Below are 25,339 nucleotides of genomic sequence, written 5' to 3'. Positions count from 1 at the left end.
GGGAGAGGCTAAAGGGAAGGAGACAAGATGGGGGAACAAGGAGGAAAGGATAGAGAAGATGGGGTACCTATATATAATGACTGTTACTCAGCCATAAAAAGAATGAAATAATGCCACTTGCAGCAACATGGATGGCCCTAGAGATTGCCATACTGAGTGAAGTCAGACACAGAGACAGACATATCATATGATATTGCTTATATGAGGAATCTAAGAAAAAACGATGCAAATGAAATTATTTACAAAACAGAAATGGACTCATAAACTTGGAGAGTGAACTTGTGATGGCGGGGAGACTGGTTGGCGGGGGACAAATAGGGGGCTTGGGATTGACGTGTACACACTGCTATATTTAAAGTGGATGGCTGGCAGGGACCTGCTGTGTAGCACAGACAGCTCTGCTCAATATTATGCGGCAATCTGAATGGAAGGAGAATTTGAAAGGGAGTAGATGCATGTGTATCGGAGAAGCCAATGGCACCCCACTCCAGTACTCTTGCCTGGAAAATCTCAGGGATGGGGGAGCCTGGTGGGCTGCCGTCCATGGGATCGCACAGAGTCAGACACGACTGAAGTGACTCTGCAGCAGCCGCAGATACATGTGTATAGCTGTTGCTTTGCTGTACACCTGAACCTAGCACAGAATTGTTTATCAACTATACTTTAATATAAAATTAAAAGTTATTTTTTAAGAAAAGATGGGGTTGGGGCACTGGTGTAGTCTATCATCCTGAGATCACAATGGCTGTAGCTGTAGAAGTGAACAGGAGGGTAAAGAGAAGGGTGAAATTTGTCTAAATATGAATTGATATAACTAGTGAGAGGAGATGAATAGTCAGAGAAAAACTTTTTTTTTAAGTTGGAAATTTCAAGAACATCAGATTATTTACTTATTAAATTTAATGACAAAATATACCATAAAATGACTAGTAGCATGTTAAAAATAAGTCCTGAGTCAATAAGTGAGATCATTAAAACTCCTGAAAAAGGAGGAAGTCAGCTAAGCAGACCTAGAGATGCTCACTGCATTTTTAAAAGTCTGTTCATGGTATGAAGTAGTCAAGAGACTGGATTTTTTTTTTTTTTTTTTGCCTCTATATGTATACCAAATAAAGCATTAGAGATTTCTACTCCAAACTGATCTTAGAAACATATAAGTTGGAGATGCCAGGCAAGTTGTGAGGAGAGCAGATGGATGTCTTAAGAGTACCCAACCGAGTAGATGTGGATAATTCACAGTTCAGAGAGAGGCTGAATAACTCTCGGTCAAGACAAAAAGCCAGGCTTGGTTCAGCAGACACTGGAGAACTGCTGTAGGCCCTAGAAGAGAGAGCAGCCTGGTGAGAGCTGGGTTTTAGAAACGTGAGCTGAATAGACCCAGACAAGCCTTCAGAGCGTGGGCTGGAGAGGTACATTGCCAGACGCAGCTTTTTCCTGGTGTGAAGGGGAAGCTGTAGGCTTGGATCTTGGTTGCAGGAGAAGGACCAGCCCAGTGCATACTGAAAGGACGAAGCTCCAGAACTGGGCTTGAGGTTAGGATGTGGGGATGAAGAAGGAGGAAGGATTTGCCTTGTTCTTTTTGTTTGTGAAGAGTTGCTTGAATATGAAGCCTTCTTCAATCCATTCCTAAATCCAGATTAAATAGGGATTTTCTCAGATAAACATTGTTTTGCAGTCCACCTTTTCTCAAAAAACAGTGAAAAAAAACATCATAAAGCTTGCCTTCTCATGGTTCTCTGTGAGTGCACTAAGGAGCTAAAAACAAGATATTTTCTGGGTTTTTTTCTACGAAACTTTAAAGAAAGCACTTCTTGCAGATGATACCATCTTTCAAATCATCTATATTTAATAAAAATTATTAGAAAGGTATTAATGAAATATGACTTTACTTGGAGTACTCTTTGATGGTCTGGCCATATGCAGCTGCCTTTCCAGTGAACTTCATGCCCACCCTGGTTCTAGTAGAGTTCTGCATCCCACCAGTCCATCCTTCCAAGCCAGCCAGCCATGCTGGGGAGCATTTTCAGTCAACCCTCCCTGCCGCTACCAAAAAAACAAACGAAAAAACACCCCAGAACCACCACCAACAGCAATAATAAAAACCAATTCTGGAGTACCTTCCGGTCTGGAGAATATCTATCCAAGCTCATTCTACAGTGACCATCTATTGCCTACAGCCTAGCATACAAAATGGTTTCACTGTCCTAAAAATCCTCTGTTCCACCTACTCATCCTTCCTTCGCTCTTCCTGAACTCCTGACAATCGCTAATCTTTTTACCGTCTCTATAGTTTTGTCTTTTCCATATTCCGGGTGGAATCATACCTTATGTAGTCTTTTCAGACTGAATTCTTTGACTTAGCATATATCACATTTTTAACTAGAAATCATCAGAAGTTTAAAACTATGCAACATATGCAACCAGCCACTATTTGCCTCTGAGTCCAGAATAGAAAAGAAAAATGGTTATCTTTTGCCATTCAAATTACACTAGTCCTATCCCTCTTTTACAGACTCCCTGCGCCGGGGATTCTGGGAGTCCCAGGCTGCTTGTACCTCCCACATCTTCCCCCTGGCTCTCGCCTATCTCCAGATCCATTCACCAGTCTCCTAGGGGGCATCCTGGTGCAGATGGCATCCTCTAGGTTCCATCTGGATTTCTTGGGCTCCTTCCACCTCTGGCCACAGACCCATCCCTTATTTCCTCACAGTCCTAAGAGAGTTATGAATGTGTAATAAAACTTCACTGAAGTTTGAGGAATAAGAAAAGGGAAGTACATCACAAAGAATGATTTATTTTTGTTACTAGTCAAGGCTTCACCCAGTGTCCTGGACCCTACCTCAGGCTCTCTCTGCTTTCCTCCCAGCCAGAGAATACTTCAAGGGCCAGCTCGCCTCTGCGTGGTGAGAATGAATGCTTTTAGGGGTCAACTCAACCTGTAGTCGAGGGACCAGCAACCAGGAGGCCCCAAGAAGACAGGAGACATCCTGGTGCCAGAGCCCAGGACCTGTCTACCACATCCTCATTTCCCCCACTTGCAGTTTCTAGACTGGAGTCTGCAGGATGAGCGACAGTGAGGCAGCCCATCCCCCATAGATGGGGCTATGGCTGTGTCTTAGTCCTAACAGCACCACATTCTATATTCTTCCATGTTAGAACACCATATTAAGAATGGCAACATCTCAGCCAGGTGCTCTGCTGGGAGTGGGTCTGGTAGCTTTTGGATTATTGCACAGAATGAGGGGCACATAAGCCCTTTATCTCCACTCTGCAGCTGCTGCAAACTATGGTTCAAGAAAAAAGCATATGGCTATAAGATAAACAAAGATACACAGGCACCAGGTAGTCTAAATTCACACAGAGAAAAATCAAGTCCCATAAAGAAGTGACCATCTAGTAAAGCATGAGTCCAGATTGGGTTACCCAACTGACCACTCAGTTTCTCTTTCTGAAACTCTGCACTTGGGTTAATGAGGATTTTAATTTTCTGCAAGCAGGTATTTGCTTTCTTTGGCACAACTGAAAGGTTTGCAGTGGAAAAGGATATGATCATCACAGCAACAACAATCACAGTTGTGCTCAAAGGGTGGGCTCCTGACAGGTAGAGTCAGCACCACCTGGGGACTTGTAGGAAATCCAAATTCTCCAGCCCTGCCACAGACCTGCCCGATCAGAAACCCCAGGGGTTGGAGTGAAACTCTGGGTTTCCAAGGAATTCTGGGTGATTCTGGTACAGTTTAGTGTGAGAACCACCGGTCTGCCAGATTCTAAAGCCTCTAAACTCTTCTTTGAAGACAAAAAACTGCTTGTAATTTTCAATGATCTTTCCTCTCTCAAGACATCATGGGATCTAAATGAGATCCTGGTTCAGTCAGGACCACATTACTCCAGTGTGTTGGTAAATAGCTAAGTTTATTGATATTAACCCAAAAGCTTGAAAAAAAAAATTACTACAGGAAAGGAGAGAATATAATATTCAGCTTGGTTTATATAAGGAATAATAATTATTTATATGACCTGCTCATTATTTTGAATGTGAAAATGTCATACTGCTTAAAAATAACATATTAATGCTGTTTTAAAATGCAGATATGTGTAGACAAGCTTTTTCCTTCATTGTATTTTGTTAACATAAGCATGGCTATCTCTTTGCAACTTTAAAAGATGAAAACATTGAGATCCCATTATCCTTCTCATAGCCTTGCAAGAATATCTCTGAAAGGGATAATCAAACTGCAGCTTATTTATCCCTTACCTATTTTCACCCACACAGAGCTTATCACAGTGAAGCAACTGTCGTTCAACTCAAGAGCATCCTCTCCTGAAACCGTCCAGTTGCATATTTCTTTGCTATTGCATATCCTCCAAGTTGTGCTAGAGGACAAAAAGTGCTCCAGAAAGGAGCGGAAGATACTAAAGAAGGCAGCAAAAGCTGTGCATCACACGGTGTGTGAAGAGCTGATAAAGTGAGCTGAGGGTATCACCACATCTTCTCGGTCTGGGGGATGCCGACTTGTACCACGTAACAAGGTTGGCCCCTGAAACTGAGCAGTCTGTGGATGGCAGGATTTGAGTGAACGAGATGCAGAGGGAGGAAAAAAATTTAAACACAAAACACGTAGTTTGTGAAACAATTTAACCATTTGCTAAAATTATAGATTATAATTATTTTAATAATCTATCAGTTCAGTTCAGTCACTTAGTCGTGTCTGACTTTTTGCGACCCTATGAACTGCTATAATTAAAAGTAATTATGAAATGCCAAGAAGCATCAACTACCTAGCTGAATAATTGAAAAAATTACATCAAACTTTTTTGCAACAATTTACATATGACTATTTACACCTACAGCAAAGTCACTTATACAAATCAGCCTCTGGCTCCCTATTACTCTGCCTGTGTCCCACTCTTCATGAACCTCTGATAGGATCCTTCACTCCAATTCATTTTGCCCTTCAGTCCAGTTAGGCATTAAGTAGGGTAAAGACACTCCACTTGGTTATAGCTGGCTTACAACAGCGTGCCCTCTGCTCTCCACTTGAAATTATTCAGTTTCTTCCTAATCAATCCTGAAATGGATTGTTTCCAATGAAATTGTTTCCTCAGAAGAAAGGAAAGCCTTGCCTGAAAGGTAAATTCATGTATGAATTCATTCATGTATGTTACTCTTTCAAAGCAGAACCATGTGAAATTTTATTTAGATGTATTTTAAATTAGAAAGTCATTATGAAGAAAACAAAACATGGTCCTATATGCTGACCTTTTTTCTAATTCATAAATTTTTCTAACTACAATTGGCCTTGAAAACAACCATGTAACAATTTTTTGCATATCCTTCTACAAAGCTAGGCACATACCAGCACACATGTATATATGTCTTTTTTTCCTACAAAACATACATGCATATTCTGAATTTTCCTCCTTTCTTTTCTTTCATCTCATCCTCCATTTTCATTTAACTTAATAATATCTCAAGATTTTTTTTTACATATTAGCAATAGAGATGTATATTTTATGGCCTGTGGTATTCCATTTATGGCTTTATCAATGTGTATTTAAGAAGTTCCCTTTTAATAATCAATGGGTATTTAGGTTGTTTCCAGGTGTTTTGGTGGGAGAGGCAGAAAGGATTAGAGTTATTACACCTATCTGGAATAAACATTGATATGTATGTTTGTATAGTTTGTGACTATGTTCATAAGGTAAATTCCTAGCAGTGGGACTTCCAGGTCAAAAGGCAAGGTGGTTTTACATTTTGACAGATACTGATTGTATTAATTTATATTCCCAAGAATATCTGTATTCTTATATACTTGCCAACCCTGGGGATTATTATACTTATTAAGTTTTGCCAGTCTGATAATCAGAATATTATACCTCACTGTTCCCATTTAATTTCTTTAAATATAAGTGATATTAAATAACTTTTTATCGATATGTTGGTTACTTGTATTTTTTTTTCTGTTAGCTCTGTGTTCACATCTTTTGCTCATTTTTCTATTGAATTGTTAAACTTTTTTTTTTACTGAGTTGTAAGATGCTTTTTTCCACTCCAGTACTCTTGCCTGGAAAATCCCATGGACGGAGCAGCCTGGTAGGCTGCAGTCCATGGGGTCGCTAAGAGTTGGACACGACTGAGCGACTTCACTTTCACTTTTCACTTTCATGCATTGGAGAAGGAAATGGCAATCCACTTGGGGAGCCTGGTGGGCTGCTGTCTGTGGGGTCGCACAGAGTCGGACACGACTGAAGCGACTTAGCAACAGCAGCAGAAAGATGCTTTTTAAATCAAAACGTAGTTCTTATACGTGCTGCAAACGTTTCTTCCAGCATGTATTTATCTTTTGTGCACATTACTTCTTGCTCTGCAGAAGTTTCAAATAGTTATGCAACCAGATTCATTCATCAGTTTCTTTATGACTTCTGTGTATGTACGACTTTTAAGTGACAATTTGTCCAGATTCTGCCTAGTAAAGTTAACCTCCTCACAAAAAATCTTAAGCCTGATTTCTGTCTATACTGTGTTCTTCAAGGTAGCTCCATCTTTGTACGGTCTGAGGACAGTAAGTAATAAATGGTGAGGCTTCTGATAGCTTATCACTCCTCACAACAGACAGATCTGGGAGTCAGAATTTCTCCTAGAGCCTGTGACTAACCCAGACTTCAGTGGGTCAATGCATGGCCCGATGACCACACTCCTTATAGACTCAGTCACACCTTCCCTCTGCTCAAGCAGTAAATGGCCAGCTTAATTGAATAGAATATAATTCATGCTACTTGGGGTTTATTTATCTGGGGCTTTTTTCTTGTGCTTAAGAAGGATAGTAGACTTAAAAATCAACCTAGCTATTAATATTTTATGTTTCACTTCATTTCATACAGGCAACTTCAAAAGATGGTCCATGATATCAAGAACAATGAAGGCGGAATAATGAACAAGATCAAAAAGTAAGTCAGATGCCATAGCACTATGTGAGCACTTATTTATGTAAATAACATCTTATGCCAGCCTGCAGTAAGTGGAAGAAAATGAAGTTCCCTGTTACTTGGGTGAGAAATGACAACCTCTCTAGCATGTGACACGTTCTTACTCACGGCTAGAGTCATGGTGGTCAGACCCACACTCAGGAAACATGGTGAATGAGTGGCTGGTACTCAGGCACCTTGCTTTTCTCTCTCACTCCCGGACAGCTGAGTTATGTCATTCAAGGTGCTTGGCAAACATCAAAAGAGACGTTTATAGAAGCCAGACAATCAGCTTCTTTGACCACTTAGCTAAGGGCCACTAGGATGCGTTTCTGTTTTGGAGAAATTCAAAAGAGAAATTGCAAGAACATAGCCTGATTTTTTTAGGATGCCATAACTGTTTTCCATATTTTGATTTCTGCTTTTTCAATTATGACCTTGAAATGGTATTTTCTTTCAATGGACACTTGGAGAAGGAAAGTTAGAATTCCAAATCTTCATACACATACACACACACAGACACACACCTCTCACGTTTTGTTTTTGTTTTTGCAGAGAATAGAAATTGTACATTATGCATACCTGAATTTGCCACTCGAAATTTAACTCAAGAGGAAAGGGGAAATGGTATTCTGTTAAGTTTTTGTTTAAGGCTTTTTTTTTTTTAATGAAAGTAATACAGATTCACTAGGAGAAAAAATCAGAGTTCAGAATTGCGTGAAGTAAAAATCTCTCACCCTCTCCTATTCTCACCCTAACTTGCTCCCCAGAAATGGACACAGCATGAGTGAGTTTGGTATAAATATCTGTATGTGTATGTTTACACACACACATACACACATTGGCATAGTTATAGTCCCTAAATATACATTACATACATGCATACAGTTTCATCATGAGTGGCATCATGCCACACACACATTCTACCAAATTGCTTTGTTTGTTGGTTTTAATTAATGCTATATAGTGGGCATTTTTCTTTGTTAGCACATAAAAATAACCATAAATCTTTTAAACAGATAATTAATAGTCTACTATAAATATATTATCATTTAACCACTTATATACTGGTGGATTTCTTTGAAGCAGGAGTAGGAGTTTAAATGTACATTTTGGAAGACAATTTGATAATATCTATGAAAGTTTTATGGCCATTTCTTTTAGTTTACCTGGCATAAATAACACTTCAATAAATATCCTCTGCATACTTTTGAGTATACCAGAAAACTAATGAAGTGAAATCTCTAGCTTCTGGATAGGATTTGTGCCCTTGAGATTTTGGTTGATATTACCAAATTGCTGCCCCCAAATTTTGTACTACTGGTTGTTGGTCGTTTGGTCATTAAGTCAGGCCTGACTCTTGCAACCTCATGAACTGTAGCCTGCTAGGGACCTTTGTCCATGGGGTTCTCCAAGCAAGAATATTGAAGTGGGTTGCCATTTCCTTCTCTAGGGGATCTTCCCAGCTTAGCAACCGAACTTCCCAACTTAGATCTCCTGAATTGCAGGTACTACTAACAGTGGATAAAAGTTCATTCCCTTGTGGCTTCAGAGCAGAGTTTTTTTTTTTTTCTTTTTTGGCCTTGGCTAAACTTAAGAGTAATAAATCACTTTTCATGGTGTTTTTAGGCTATACAGTGTAAATGAGTTTCAGTATGTGTAACTGGTCATCACAAAATAGTTAAAATGATCTTCTGCCTGAGGGACAGTGGTCATCTCATACAGGAGAAGAACCTGTCTTCACGGTCTGTCCTATGACTGGGAGATGTGTGTGTGACTATTTCCATTTCTTATTTCTAATACATATAGAATCTCATTGAAATGAGAGAACCCTGCCAGTCATTGTTTCCATCACTAGCAATTCTAGATTAATTATCTCACAACTGCCAATTTTACAATACACCAATTCTTTCAATAAAATGACGTCTGTATAAAATGTCTCCTTATTCCATTTACAGCAGCCATTAAGCTCAAATTATCCCAGATAATTTCTATTTCATTCTGCCCACTCTCCCCTAATACTTGACAAACTGTGTTTCCTTCTCTATTTGGAAAATATGACTGCCCCAGTCATCACTTTGGTGAAGTCAATGGCTGTTTTGGGTTGAAGTGCCCCGAACTTAGGCTCTGGCTCAAAACCAAGCCACAGGTGCCACCTTCAAAGGAGGAAGCACAGTTGAGCACACTGGTTTCCTAACACGAGAGCATGACAGAGTTGTCACCAGTTCATGGCTGAATGAGAAAAGAAGGCCCGTAAAGAGTTGAGGGTTGGCGTGCAGCTGCTGGTTGCTCAACGAGGCCCAAACGACACCTCTTATCTCTGGTCGATGTTCAGTGATCAAGGATCCTCTCTTGAATTGCTCCTTTATTCTGAGATGATGACCTCACACTTTCAGGGGTATTAAAATATCCTTTCTTTTCTTGTTTTGAAAAGACGGCAATAACATATAATGGTTGGTTTGTGCTTTTTGAAATCTTCCTGTTCCATGAACAGACCTGGCACCAGATCCTGTCTTGGTTTGGTTTTTCTTCCCTTCACTACCATAGACAGTCTCTCTATCTGGACCTCATCCTAGGCCTAACAACAATGTCTTCCCAGCAGGCCCTATTGGCTTGCTGAAAATCAAATGAAACAATAGCTGGAGAGTCTTCAGGAAACAAAAAAAAAATTTCTAGGCAAATATAATTAATCATATTTTTACAACATTACAGTTCTGGTTTATCAGCTTTTTTTTTTTGTAATCAAACATGATTTTCTGTACCACCTTTTTCCCCCAAAATGAAATATTTTTGTATGTAATGGTTACCTTGTGTGTGTGTGTGTGTGTGCTCTAAGTCACTTCAATGGTGTCCAACTCTTTGCGACCCCATGGACTGTATCCCTCCAGGCTCCTCTGTCCATGGGATTCTTCAGGCAAGAGTACTGGTAGTACTGGAGTGGGTTCACACCCTCCTCCAGGGGATCTTCTCAACCCAGGGATCGAACCTGTGTCTCTTGTGGGTCCTGCATTGGTAGGCGAGTTCTTTAACACTAGTTCCATCTAGGAAGCCCCAGTGGTTAGCTTATACACAGCTTATGTAAACAGATGTGATGTTTCAGTAAATGAAGGCTACTGGGTTTTATATAGGTTTTATTTATATAGGTCTAAATTTCACTAAGCAAAGCATTCTTACATAACATGCTAACTATTATTAAAAATAATAACTTACTACAAACCTTACACATTTCAAACAGTGGAAGGGAAAGTGTTGTCAAAAGTTGTAAAAAGTCTAAAAACTGGGATATGTTTTGAAATGTAATTTTAGTTTTTTCCTTTTAATGAATGGGAAAGCTTTGTGAATATTCAGAATATTTTATATATGCATAAATATAGTAGTTTTGAGAGTGCTTGAAACAATTCAACTTTTATCTAAACATCACAATCCTCAGCCTGGAGACACTCACTGCTCACTTATTTGGCATTTTTTTCAATAGTGCAAAAAATAATTTCATCCCAACCTATGACATTTTAGTTCAGCATTTTAGCTGATTATAGCTCATTTTTCTTATTATTTAAAGCATTTATTGAATTATTTATTAAAATAGAGTTCATCTTCTCTTACCTTCCTATCAAACCAATCATTTATTGTCCTTGAATCTCTGATCTCTGGACTTACTAGTATTCTGACCTCTCAGAGCCCGTCCACCTTCCGACCTCACCTTTGCCCTCCCCACCACACCTTTGCCGAGTCACAGCCACACTGTGCACTGCGGGGAGGGGCAGAGGCAGGAAATGCTGACTCACGGCTTCACTACATTTACAGTACATTTAGTTTTTCAGTGTGACGAGTTCAAAAGAAACCATTATTCTGTTAGTTATCTACCCATTCTCTCTAAACCTGCTTATATTATGGGCCTTGACAACAGTTGTCCTACTCACTGACCATCTGTCTAATTTGTTATCTACAGGCTGAAAGTCAAAGCACCTCCAAGTGTTCCTCGGAGGGACTATGCCCCAGGTAAGAGTATTTCTAAACTACTTGGACTCCTGATAACCTAATGTTCATAATTCCTTCTTGAAAAGGGAACATGTTCTACTCATTTGAAAACAAAGGAACCCATTCTAATTTTAAGAGTAATCTGTCTATAGTGGAAATATAGTAGTCCTTCTATCTGTCCATCCATCCATCCACTCATCTATCTATCAAATATGTATTAAGCAACTTCCATGTGACAGGCATATACAGAGTCTTCGGTAAAAATACAATGAAAATAAGATAGATATGGTCTCCATACTCACAGAATTTATAGTCTAGAAGGGAAGATAGATGATTTAAAAAGCAATCACAATTCAGTGTGATGGGGAAGCACAAAGTTCTATAGAAGTACATAGCAACAGTATTTAATCTAATTTGAGGTGGAGAATGTGGCAGAAGTAGGGAATGGATGGCTTCCTAGATAGAGAATCGTTAAAATAGATACTTGAGGGTCCATGAGGTTGGCGGGGGCAGGGAGGCAGTGTACATGAAATAAATTACTGATGGCACATAGTTACTCAATCTTCTCCAAGTTTTAACCCTGCAACCCCATTCCCACTAGGATTAACTTTGTCAGGGGAGAGGAGTTAGTCTGGAGATTGGTAGGTTTATGACAATAGAAAGCTAAGTACACCAAAACCTTTGACTGTGAGGATCACAACAAACTATGGAAAATTCTTCACTAGATGGGAATACCAGACCACCTGACCTGCCTCCTGAGAAATCTGTTTGCAGATCAAGAAGTAACAGTTAGAACTGGACATGGAACAACAGGCTGGTTCCAAACTGGGAAAGGAGTACGTCAAGGCTGTATATTGTCACCCTGCTTATTTAACTTATATGCAGAGTATATCATGAGAAATGCTGGGCTGGAGGAAGCACAAACTGGAATCAAGATTTCCAGGAGAAATATCAATAACCTCAGATATGCAGATGATACCACTCTTATGGCAGAAAGTGAAGAAGAACTAAAGAGCCTCTTGATGAAAGTGAAAGGGAGAGTAAAAAAGTTGGTTTAAAACTCAACATTCAGAAAACTAAGGTCATGACATCCAATCCTATCAGTTCATGGCAAATAGATGGGGAAACAGTGAGAGACTTTATTTTTTTAGGGCTCCACAATCACTGTAGATGTTCCTTGGAAGAAAAGCTATGACCAACCTATACAGCATATTAAAAATCAGAGATATTACTTTGCCAACAAAGGTCGGTCTAGTCAAAGCTATGGTTTTTCCAATAGTTATGTATGGATGTGAGAGTTGGACTATAAAGAAAGCTGAGCACCAAAGAATTGATGCTTTTGAAGTGTTGGAGAAGACTCTTGAGAGTCCCTTGGATTGCAAGGAGATCCAACCAGTCCATCCTAAAGGAGGTCAATCCTGGGTGTTCATTGGAAGGACTGATGTTGAAGCTGAAACTCCAAGACTTTGGCCACCTCATGCAAAGAGCTGACTCATTTGAAAAGACCCTGATGCGGGGAAAGATTGAGGGCAGGAGGAGAAGGGGACAACAGAGGACGAAATGGTTGGATGGCATCACTGACTTGATGGACATGAGTTTGAGTAACTCCAGAAGTTGGTGATAGACAGGGAAGCCTGGTGTGCTGCAGTCCATGGGGTCAAAAAGAGTTGGACATGACTGAGTGACTGAACTGAACTGAACTGAAGCTAAATAGATTTTCCATCACAAGTTCCTTGTCTAGAAAAGATGCATTGGGCAGGTAGGTCTAAAATCTCATTTACTTTCTAAAATATAAGGATGTCCTGGATGTGGACAGGTCTATCCAGCCCTCACTGAGAACCACAGGACTACAGACACTGATGATAACTCTTCCTCTACAGAATGACAACTGAAACCAAACCTCAACCTTAAAGAATGATGACTATTTTATTTTTTTTCTACCACTGATTAAGATAGTATTAAATCAGATAGTTGAGTTTTCCTTGAGCACTAATGAAATTTTATCACACTGAGAAATGCTGACTGGCATACCAAGTCTGGTCACTGACTCACGGGACCCATTTTTAGAACTCTCTAGGTGAGAGAGGATTTATTGACCTCACAATGCCAATCAGTCAGCAAGTGTAGAGAGTTGGCCGGGGATTCCTTTGCAATTTGGAGCTAAAAGAATTAAGTACCCTGACCTTTAAAATCTACCCAGTTTGTCTATGGCCATATCACCTTGAACATACCCCGTCTTGTCTAAAATCTACCTAATCAAAAATTGATAAAAACAAATACATTCCCCCCCGCCCCCCCCCCCGCCCAGAGTTCCAAAAAAGAAAAGAAATCAAAGTAGACTGCACCTGTTAAGCCCAAAGGCTTGATTGAAAAATGTGGAATCATGGGACCTCAGGTTTAAAAGGGGGCCCAGAGGTCACATAGTCTAACATCCAATCCATTGCTTAAAGTTACCCCACTCCCACACACCACACACAGGGCTGCCTTTCCACTTGGAAACCTCCTGTGATGACCTCCCAAGCCTATTTGAGCCCATGAGGAAGAGACAGCCCTGAAGCAATGTAGATGTGATCCCTTTCCTGTGGCTTCCTAAGTCTGTCCTGGTAGCCACACAGTGCAAGATTTAAAAAATTTTAAAAAGTGGAAATAGGGTTGTTCTGTGCAACTTCAAGGAATAGAATAAGATGTTAGGTCATTTGAATGGTTTCTTTCTAAAATAAACATCTCCAGGTGCTTCAGCTCTACCACACATTCTTTGATTACCTCCACAAATATTACACTAATGTCCTGTTTGATGCTCACTGTGCTAGGTATATAATGAGAAACAAAATATAGTCCTGGACCTAAAAGAACCTAATGACTAGTGGGGAATCAGATAATAAATCAGAATGCAAACTGGTAATCACAAATATCCAAACGTGGTAGCTGCTGTGAAGGAAGATGGCAGACACAGTGACAGGGAATCTACAAGGGTAGGGGAACAACTTGAGTAGTCAGGGAAGGTCTCTCTGAGAGGGTGCCATTCAATTTGAAACCTGGAGAGTTAGCAGGAACATTTGTTGCTTTGTAGATGACCCAATGGCACTGGAGATGCTAAACACAAACATTAGGAGCTCAGGCAATTCGATCTATCTGACTTTAGGATGGATGTCTCCTGATGGTCCTCTCACATTCAACTGTCTCCTTGTTCATCCCCTCGCCCAGGTCCCTTCTTTTCCTCTACCTTTCACTTGGGCAGAAGACAGGGAACATTCACGATTTACTTACCCTTTTGCCTAACCACACATGCTGGAGATCATTCTTGATTCCTCCTCTTCACTCAACCTCTAAAAAAAATAAAAATCAAACTCAAAATCTTATTTATTCTCTTTAAATATCTCTCAAATATTTTTGCTCCTTTCTATTTACAAAGTTATAGCTCAGACTCTGCTCATCTCTTGCTTATCCTAGAACAAAAGGCTCTAAGTAGCCCCCTGAATTATTAATTTCATGGGGTCTTTTCAGTCTCCACCAGAGAACTGTTCTGAAATACCTTTGCTTAAATATTTTCATGGTTTTACATCATCATCAAGAGGACCCACAAACAAGATCCTTCAAGGTTCAGCCACTAAATGGCTGTGTAACCTTGGACAACTCTTTTCTCGTTTCTCAATCATGCAGGGCTGAACCAGAAAACCTGTTAGGTTCTCATCAGAGCCAACACTCTGGCAGAAACAAGTCTTGGGAGCCCAGAGCCTAGTGATGAAGCAGTCTCTCCTAATCTTCCCTAACTTTAGGACTCCACAGCTTTCAATCTCCCTGATGCTCAGAAATGTTCCCTTGCTTGACTTCAGACACCTGCTCTCTTCCCTGAAACTCCCCAAATAGTCTTGATATCAGTACCTTTGTACTCAGTCTCTCTTATGACACTGAAATGTGGTCAGGTCTTCTAAGTCTTTGCTCTGTGTGTGTGTGGGTGTGAATGTCTGTGTGTGTGTGTACGTGCTAGTCGCTCAGTCACATCTGACTCTGTGTGACCCTATGGACAGTAGCCCACCAGGCTCCTCTGTGGATTTCTCCAGGCAACAATACTGAAGTGAGTCGCCAGTTCCTTCTCCAAGGGATCTTCCCCACTCAGGATTGAACCCAGGTCGCCCACACTGCAGGCAGATTCTTTACCGTCTGAGCCACCAGGGAAGCCCCAGAAATGTAATTCCTAGCCTGGCAGCATCAGCATCACCCAGGAGCTTGTTAGAAATGCAGAATCTCTGCCCCACCCTAGAACTACTGGATCAGAATTTGTGTTTTAACAAGAAATCCAGAGAGTTTGAATGTATATTAAATTTGAGAAGGCCTGCTATAAATCACCAACTCTGTCCTTATTGATTCTCCTAAACTGAAAGGCAAATCTACTGAAATTCTAGAATCTCCAAAATGTATCCTATGGGTTGCAACAGACCAATATAGTCTTGCCTAGTCTCCCTGCTTTTACGCTCAATCCCTGGAAAAGGTCCTTTCGGCAAGACTACCATCATCACCTGCAGTTAATACCCCCCTTGCCACTTCCTGCCCCCCCACCAACTCATGTCCCAGGAGCATTTCAGGCTATTTCTCCTGAGCTTTGAGGTCCTTGTGCAGCTGCAAGCTGAGGCCTCAGAAACCAGCCCTGACAGTTTCCCCTGAACCCACAGAGTCTTCAAGGACATTGGAGGCCCCAGTGTTTGGAGATACTAGCCCACCAGACCTCCTGAGTCCAGAAAGCCAGTCAAGTGCTTCTGAGAGACCTATGCAGATTTAGTCCACCCAAGACTTCTGAAGCAGCCCCACCTGTTTGCTCTGGCTGATAGATTTATGTCCCCTGTCCAGTCCCGGAAGCTAATGGCTTCCCAAACCCATTAAGCCAAGGTGGAGAGTGTGTTGACCTTGGTGATGCTGACCTTCAGAAAGCAGAGGATAGAAATGGCCAGAGCCCCCTAGAGGTCAGCAGAAGCGTCATCACAGTTCCTCTCATTAGAAGCTGGAAGGACAAAGCTTGAATCTTACAAACACTGGAGGCCTGGGCCTCCTACAGATGCAAGCAGGTTAGGCCAGTGTGCAGCCTACTGCTTTCACTCCAGACCCCACAATCTACTTGGGCTCTGAGGAAAGAACATTGTTTGCAGGAACATCACTGTCCACCAAGCAAACTGTATTATTCCTGCGCAGCTGGCATTGACTGGGGAAGGGAAACTATTTAGAACATACTGGGTGTTTACTCTGACCTGGATGTTGTGCTAAGCTCTTTATAGACATTCAGTTCAGTTCAGTTCAGTTCATTCACTCAGTCACGTCCAACTCTTTGTGACCCCATGGACTGCGGCACACCAGACTTTCTTGTCCATCACCAACTCCTGGAGCTTGCTCAAACTCATGTCCAGCGAGTTAGTGATGTTGTCCAACTATCTCATCCTCTGTCATCCCCTTCTCCTCCTGCCTTCAATCTTTCCTAGGATCAAGGTCTTTTTTAATTAGTCAGCTCTTCACATCATGTGGCCAAAGTATTGGAGTTTCAACTTCAGCATCAGTCCTTCCAATGACCATTCAGGACTGATTTCCTTTAGAATTGACTGGTTGGATCTCCTTGCAGTCTAAAGGAGTCTCAAGAGTCTTTTCCAACACCATAGCTCAAAAGTATCAATTCTTCACTGCTCAGCTTTCTTTCCAGTAGTCATGTATGGATGTGAGAGTTGGACTATAAAGAAAGCTGAGCAACGAAGAATTGATGCTTTTGAACTGTGGTGTTGGAGAAGACTCTTGAGCGTCCCTTGGACTGCAAGGAGATCCAACTAGTCCAACCTAACAGAGGTCAGTCCTGGGTGTTCGTTGGAAAGACTGATGTTGAAGCTGAAACTCCAAGACTTTGGCCACCTCATGCGAAGAGCCGACTCATTTGAAAAGACCCTGATGCTGGGAAAGATTGAAGGCAGGAGGAGAAGGGGATGACAGAGGATGAGATGGTTGGATGGCATCATCGACTCTATGGACATCGGTTTGGGTGGACTCCAGGAGTTGGTGATGGACAGGGAGGCCTGGCGTGCTGCGGTTCATGGGGTTGCAAAGAGTCAGACATGACTGAGCAACTGAACTGACCTGAACAGCTTTCTTTATGGTCCAGCTCTCACATCAATACATAACTACTGAAAAAACCATAGCTTTGTTCATTTAATCTCTCATTGTGCTTGTGCTAAGTTACTTCAGTCGTTGTCTGATTCTTTGTGACCCTCTGGATTGTAGCCTGCCAGGCTCTTCTGTCCATGGTATTCTCCAGACATGAATACTGGAGTGGGTTGCCCTCTCCTCCTCCAGGGGATCTTCCTGACCCAGGGATCAAACTCATATGTCTCCTGAATTGGCAGGTGGGTTCTTTACCACTAGCACCCTAATCTCTCATTAGTGCATTAAAGAGAAATGGCTATCTTGGTTTCACAAATGAGGGAAATGTGTCTCAGGAACAGTCAGTAACCTGTCCACTAAAAAAGACCCACCCCAGGCTTCTATTCCATTGTTCCTCCCTTTAACCCAATTTAGGATGGTTACACTTTTCCAGGATATTTCTTATTTATTATCCTGAAAGCCCCAGAGCTTCTAATATCAAGTTCAAGTAGCCACCTGCTTCTTGAACTTTCAGAGTTGAACAGCTTCCTGTATCTCTGAGTCTGAGGTCTGACTAGAGAGGGAGGGTGGGAAGAGGAGATCAGTTGTGGGGCACCCGGAGTCTTGTGGGGTCACTGCAGAAGCTCCTCTGGTCACTCTGCAAACACCCCAGAGGTCAGAACTGAACAGGCCTCTCTCCCTGTACGCTGGGGCCCTGATACCCAGGGGCTGTTGTCATGTCCCCAGAGGGCCACCTTCTCCTCCCCTACTGATGTCAGGCAGGGAGGAGATCAGAGCAATGATAAAGTGGGGAGACCTCAGGGCAAAGGAAGATACTTAGAAAGCGATTGCTGAGTAAATGCCCTCCACAGAAGCACAAAGCATGCATAACAACCCTTTGCCTGAAATATAACTTGCTTTTGAGAATGAAATATAGCTTGCTTTTTCTCCTGTCCTGGTGTCACTAGTAGAGCTAGCATTCATTTGATCTTTCGTCTCCCTGGTTACTTCTAACTGGTACCAGCAAAGCTGAACATGGGAAGAGCTGTATTCAACATTAGTTCTGACTCATGCAACTAAGAATAGAGGAATGAAACTTGCACTCAAAGGTATTTTAAAACCTAGAAAGATCACCCAACCCAAACTTCTCATCTTAGGGACTCTGGAGAGCAGAGAGCCACAGTGAGTGCCCGGGGTCATACAGACAGCTGATAACTGAGCCAGGACCCTTCCCCCCATTTCTGCATACACAGACACATTCACAGGGCCCTGTGAAAGGTGGATGATCATACAGATAAAGGGAATTTCTAAGATGTTAAGGATTTAGTGCAAGTCACCACTGCCAGTCAGTCTGGCAGAGGCTAGCTTTGGCCTCAGCTCCGCACACTAAGTCACATCCCTTTCCCCTCTGGGTGTACCCAGAGGGACTGTCAGCTCGCTGCCTCCCCCGCAGCCTCGGTAGTTCCGCTTTCCGTTCCTTCCCTGTGTCTGTCCCCACCACCGCAGCTAGACCACCCTCCTTCCTCTCTTCTTCCTGTGTCGCACTGCAAGTCTCCCCACTGGTTGCTTGCATCCCTCTCTGCAAGAGGAGAACTGTGCAGGGCCCAGTGGCCCAGAGCACAGCCTCTAGAGTGAGATCAGGGCCAGAGTGGAGGACATGTGTGGACAGGCAGTTGTGGAGTGCACCTCAGTGCCCACCACTCGGAGGACACCAGGTCCACCCAGGGTTTCTGGTGCCCCTGAGGACACCCAAGCAAGAGACTACATCCACGCCCTCTCCTTTTACCCTTTCCCTCAAGCTCTCAACACAGAGTCCTTTACTGTCCTTCCAGCCATCTCTCCCCATTCCCAAGAACCCCAGTCTGGTTCAGACTCTGTCTCATCACACCTTTGTATTAGTCATCAATCGTGTCCGACTCTTTGTGACCTTTTGGACTGTAGCCCATGAGGCTCCTCTGTCCGCGGGATTTTCCAGGCAAGAATACTGGAGTGGGTTGTCGAGTTACTCAGACTCCATCCTTGTCAGCCTCCCCCTCTCCACCTTGTCACTGGAAACTGCAGTACCCACTGAGGCTGGAGCATCCCCCTGGCTGGCAGCAAACCGAGCTTTGTTTACCTCTCAGCGTATTTCCCTGTGATTCTCCAGTGCAGCTCATCCATTCTGTGCATGGCTGTGCCTTATGGATGCCCCTTCCTTCCACTGGCTAAGCTGTGCTTCTGGGACTGACACCTAAGCCCGCATCTTGAGGGTGGAAGGAGGACGCCCTCCTTCATCACCATTCTCCTTTAAGGCCTAGTTCCAGCCTGCCTTGGGCACACAGCCTCGGTAACCTCTTGGCCCTCAACGAGTGCACGTTTCTCCAAATTCCCTCAGCACCTGGAATTATGATCGGCTGCTGGACATACACCAGGAAATTTTATACCACCTCAGATTGTCCTCAGTCTGATCTGTGAAAATTTCTCTAAGCTCTAGGTCTTTTATTTCATGTAGAGGCTGGGCTCAGTGAGAAGATCTCAGCCTCTGGGGTCTTTAGGCCTGGGTCAGAATCCTGGCTTTGCCCCTTAATCACTGAACCTAGGAAAGTTTTGTAACTTCCTTGAGCCTCACATTCCTTATCTGGTGATAAGTATGTCCATCCCTCAGGTTATTGTGAGAATTATGCATGCGTGTGTGTGTGTGTGCGCATGCTCAGTTGTGTCCAGCTCTTTGAGACCCAAAGGACTGTAGCTCACCAGGCTCCTCTGTCCATGGAATTCTCTAGGCAAGAATACTGGAGTGGGTTGCCATTTTCTTCTCCAGAGAATCTTCCTGACTCAGGAATCAAACTCATGTTTCTTATGCCTCCTGCAATGGCAGGCAGATTCTTTACCACTGGTGGAGACAGTGAGTGAAGACAGTGGAGACTGGTGGAGACAGTGAAAGTCGCTCAGTCATGTCTGACTCTTTGCAACTCCATGGACTATATAGACCATGGAATTCTCCAGGCCAGAATACTGGAAGGGGTTGCCATTTCCTTCTTCAGGGGATCCTCCTGACCCAGGGATTGAACCCGGGTCTCCTGCATTCCAGGCAGATTCTTTAAATCTGAGCCACCAGGGAAGCCTGGGATTATGACACGGTAAACAGAGGCTAAACCCCAAACCAGTTACATAACACAACAGAAAAGGCTTTCCCTGACAAGGAGGCCCAACCAACATCTCAGCTCCCTAGGAGGGGCTGCAACCCCACACCATCTGGCTCATATTCAGCTTGAGCTTACCCTCCTGAAAATTTCACTGGCTACATACTAGAGAGTTCTTGGATCCATTTCTTTGTGGTAAAAATGCTGTGTGATTACCGTTAGAGTGAAATTGAATTGGTATCATTTTGAGGATTTATTAAGACAACAATGAGTAACATTAACATAGCATTTAATGCGGTCAGGCTTTGCAAAACATTTCACATGTATTATATTACTTGATTCTCATAAAAACATGAGGCAGCACTATTCTTATCCTTGTTTTACAGACGAGGAAATTGAGCTTTAAACAATTGAGGTACTGGTCCATTGCCAAGCAGGTAATAAAGAGCAGAGCCAGGATTTGAACCCAGGGAGCTTGGGTCTAAAACTACCACACACACACATTGGTAGTCTCCCTGAGATGCTGGAAAACCTCCCGCTTCTTGGATCTAGTACTTTGGATTGCTATACTTTTCGGTCTGGGCAATGGCTTGGTAAGTGTGACGCTGTGCCAGAGGACAGATGTAGCTGGGGGAAGGTGGGGCGCCACGCAAATAGCCTCCTGATGCTTTTCTCTGTTTTCTGTCGCGATGCACCACAATGCCTGTTTCTCCTGGGTTTTATCTGAATGCTCAGTGGAGGGCCAGGCCGTTCACATGAGATTTCAGCTGCAGAAGCCAACACAGCCTGGCCTCCAATCCAGTCCCCACACTCACTAGCCATCTGCCTCAGACAGGTTTTGCAACCTCTCTTAGCCTCAGTTTCCTTGACTATAAAACAAATAATAAGGCACCTACAATGGAGACTGTTTTGACGATAAACAAAGAAATACATTCATAATACTTCCCCTAGCACCCAGCACGCAGGAAATATTCAATGATGGAATCTCTTATTACTATCCTCATTTTCACTCATTCAATTCATTTACTGGCTTATGCTTTTATTTCAGTATTAGTGCAGAATTACAAATGCAAAATGGCATCCAGACCCAAAGATAAATAGGGCTTGCTTTTCAGTACAGAGACACTAAGTTGTGTCTCTTAGGTCAGATGAAGTACATGTCACAAGGTGCCAGCAGCATCGATGAGGTCATAACCCATAACCCAGAGGGACTGGAGAGGACCTCATGGAGGAGGGACGCCAGGGGTTTCCACGGAAGGAGGGAGATGGGCTGGGGGAGCAGCATGAGCAGAGCGGAGAACTATCAAAAGCCCAGGATGGAGGGGCAAGCTCTCCAGCATCACTGTAAGTGAGCAAGGGAGGGAGAGTAGGTACAGGTGTGTGAATGTGTTGACACAGAAGCTTGACTTTATCCCGTAGGGAGCCAATGATGATTCTTGAGGAAAGGGGCAGCATGAGCCAATTTCTATTTTAAGAGAATAACTAGAAACAGTTGGAAGGATGAATTGAAGATCATAGAGACAGGAAAACTAGTTAGATGACAGCTACAACTGCTTTTTGCGCTGATGATCAAGTGGATCCTGACTCCAGGGCTGACCAAGCCAAGGAAGTGTGTCTTATAAAAATATTTTATAAATGTTTCTGTTTTAAATGGTTCAAACAATAGCATCTTGCTGCTGTACATTTTGACCTTCAGTTATCCTCAGACTTAAGGTATTAGAAATGTACTCCCATTGGGGCAATATTGGCATATTGGGAAGACTCCTTCACCTATTCTTCCAAGGATTCTTGGCAACTTAGTGATCAGAGTACACTGTCATTTGGTATAGGTCAGCCCAGAGAATAATTTCATAAGAATTATTTTCTGTTCATGTCAAAGTTTGATCCACTTGTAGAATGAAGCTCCTTCTTTGTGTCTATCATGTTTTTCCCAAGAGAGAGTTGCTGTTGCTGTCATTTCTTAAAATGTGGTCGTTCTGATACAAGACCTCCTTCCTGCTCTCACTTCATCTCCATAATTCTTTTCCTTGTGCCTCTGTGGAACTGCCTAGAGCTGGAATCAGTGGTCTCCTGTGGCAGAAATGGCAAGAAAAGTTTCTATTGAGGTTCTGGGGGATTCAGGAACCATCCATCAAGTCCTCTAGCCACAATGGCTCAGTGGGGTAGGCAGAGAGATGTGGTCCTCTATGGTGCACTCATTGAAGCCACTCTACCATCTGAAATTGGGCCTAATTGAGAGAATTTTATTTAGCCTCTAAGGTCAGTTTATGTGATGGGATTGATGCTAAGCTTCTCAAACTCTAAATGTGTTTTGGAGGAAAAGGGGTCAAAGAGTCTCCTTGGCTATCATAATCCAGGCCTATTTCATTCTTCAAGATCACAAGCTGCTCAAGACCTGTCACATCCATTTTTACACCTGCTGGAGAGCCTAAGACAGTGGCTGCACCCTGGAGCCCAAGGCCAGCAAGAGCAGCGTGGCGCTGAGGTTCAGAGCATGCACTTGGAAGTCAGTCAACCTGCAGGGCTCAACTCCTGACTTTACCGTTTACTACATGATCTTGGGCAAATGATTTATCTTCTCTAGGCCTCAGTTTCCTCATACGGTTTTTGAGAAAATGAAGTGAATATGAAGCTCTGATAATATTGCCCAGCATGTAGTAACACATGGGGAAAAAATTTTTTTAATAAAAAAGTCAGTGTTAGAGCCAGAGAGAATCTTGGAAGTGATCCCCTTTTAGAGATCTTGAATTTTATATTATAGATCTAAAAATTGAAGAGGTCCAGAGAAGTTACAGCCTGGATGAGAATTTAGGTCTCTCTGACTCCCTGTCCAGGGCTCTTCCTACTGCACCATCCACATGTTGATTAAAAAAATATATGAGGAAGCAGGACAGTATGGATTGCTATTCCAAGGTTCAAAAATGTCCCTTGACAAAGACGTTAAGGGTCAGAGTTACCATTTCTCCGCCCTAGTGGGACTTTTACTAATACTTAGAAAATTGACTGTTTTTTAGAAAAAAATTCAAAAGGAATGAATGTGAGATGACTGTAATAACTGTTTCAGGCCTAGCAGATGGGAGCATGTGGCCCAAGGGCAGGGCAGGCAGGTACAGGGTGCTCGTGGACAGGGTGGAGCTGGCCGGCAAAAATTTCTATTGTTCATTTTGCTTCCAACATGCCATTTCAGAGAGACCAGCCGATGAAGAGGAGCAGTGGTCAGATGACTTCGTGAGTATTTGTTCCTGGGATGAGAAGGGTACCATTTTCACCATGGTCCCTGGGAGGTCTTTATAAGGACTTGTTTCTGAATGAAATGCTGGCGGTCAGCTGCCCATCACAGAGGGGAGATAGCTGGGCTGGAAGGGCCACCAATAGGCAAGACAGCACTAGGCTGACTTGGGCCAGCACCACATTGTGCTGGGCTAGGAGCTTTACACCTACCGTTTCATGTAATCCTCACCACAGCCCTATGAGTCAGCATTCTTATCCCCATTTTCTACTGGTATTCAGAACCAAAAAAAGATGTTTAAGTGTTTGAATATTTCCCAATCAGTTGGCAAATGCTTTTGCCCTGAATTCCCCAGTGCCCCATCACTGCTTGGTCCCTGCCAGGAGCCCTAATCAAACCAACAGCTGAAGCGTGAATGCCTGGCACAACAGGGAGCCTCTGGGACACTCTTCAAGGTCATGGTCAGCACCTGAGCCATATTAGTGGTTAAACAGTTGGGACATCAGTCCTGCCCATTTTATAGGCAAAGAAACCAAGGCATGGAGAGGGTAAGTACTTGTGGTTCAAAAAGTCAAACCCAGATCTCAGAACCAGGTTTTTCAAACCCAAGAGGCTTGCTATGACCAAGAGGATATGAACAGACTCGGAGGGCTTCAGGTTGAGAGGGCCCTCCCTGACCTGACGACATTGGAGTGGTCTGTCTGAATTAACTGTGAACCCCTTCAAGACGGCTCTGCAGCCCATAGAGCTCTTTGGAGCTGAGTCTTCAAGAGACAAGACATCCTAAAAACTCCTGGGCACGATGATAATTCCTCATATATCATATTCCCGCAGAAAGTTAGTCTTCTCTAGTCTGTGAGCTTCATGTCTGGAAGGGATCCCAGAGGGCCTCCATACAACCACATATCCCCTGTGGAAACTGAGGCCAAGAGCATGAAAATGACTTGCTAACAGTCTCAATTTCTCAAAGGCCCAGTAGAATGAGAACCCAGGACTCCTGTCCAGTGCCCAGAACTCAACCTGAGCCCAGCTCCACACTGTTTACACCCGCCTGGATTTTATTCAGAGTATTAGGAGACCGGAGTTCTTCCCTTTTCAACTGCAGAGAAAAGATTTTTATAAAGAAGGGAGGAGGTGGCCTCTCTGTGGGTCACTCAGACATGGAGCTCCTGAGGGAGGAACTTCTGAGGGAAGCATTGATCCCTCAGAAGCGCTGCAGCTGCGCCCCCTGCTGGCAGCACCACCAAGTCACATCTGAAGCAAAGTTGAAGAAGCTGGACCAGGCAGCCAAGAAAACTGAGCTCGCTCGCTGGATGAAAAGTACACACATTGGGGACTTAGAAAACATAAAATAAAATCAGCCTGAAGAGGAGGGAATGACTTATGTCCCCAAGTCAAACAACCAAAACGGAAGTACCAGCTATGGTGGTGGTTCAGTCGCTATCTTGCGTCCAGCTCTGTGCGACCCCATGGACTGTAGCCCAGCAGGCTCCCCTCTCCATGGGATTTCCCAGGCAAGATTACTGGAGTGGGTTGCCATCTCTTTCTCAGGGGGATCTTCCAGACCCAGGGATCGAACCCAGGTCTCCTGCCTTGCAGTTGGATTTTTTACCTACTGAGACCCAGGAAAGCCCATCAGCTGTAACACGAATTGACTGAACATTCACTCACAGTCATTCACAATCCTATTGGATTCCCTTTGTACACGGAATGAAATCCAGACTTGTTGATAAAGCCTCCAGACCTGATGACATTCGACCCATGCAGACCTGTGCACGCTTCTCTGAAACCCCCTTCAGTGCCGTCACCAGGGACAGATTTTCATCCACCTGATTATTTATTTATTATTAATTATTTGTTTGTTGTTGGTCTCTCCTGCTAACATATAAGCTCTGTGAGGCCGGGGACTATGCTCAGAGTCAAGCTGGTACAG

General features: G+C 43.1%; 1 protein-coding gene across 1 annotated transcript in view; it reads left to right on the top strand.

Annotated features, from left to right (window-relative positions):
• Nucleotides 1-25,339, top strand: part of BLNK (B cell linker) — a 78,216-nt gene that overhangs the window by 14,280 nt on the left and 38,597 nt on the right. Inside the window, exons 2-4 of the mRNA XM_068961542.1 lie at nt 6,883-6,948; nt 10,916-10,965; nt 23,365-23,405. Of these exons, the coding sequence (XP_068817643.1) occupies nt 6,883-6,948; nt 10,916-10,965; nt 23,365-23,405 (157 nt within the window). The remainder of the gene's footprint in view (nt 1-6,882; nt 6,949-10,915; nt 10,966-23,364; nt 23,406-25,339) is intronic.

This window comes from Capricornis sumatraensis, chromosome 23, assembly GCF_032405125.1.
Source record: "Capricornis sumatraensis isolate serow.1 chromosome 23, serow.2, whole genome shotgun sequence".
In the NCBI taxonomy this organism is placed as follows: Eukaryota; Metazoa; Chordata; class Mammalia; order Artiodactyla; family Bovidae; genus Capricornis; species Capricornis sumatraensis.
The sequence above is the reverse complement of the archived record's forward strand: the minus strand, read 5'-3'. Positions and strand labels throughout refer to the sequence as shown.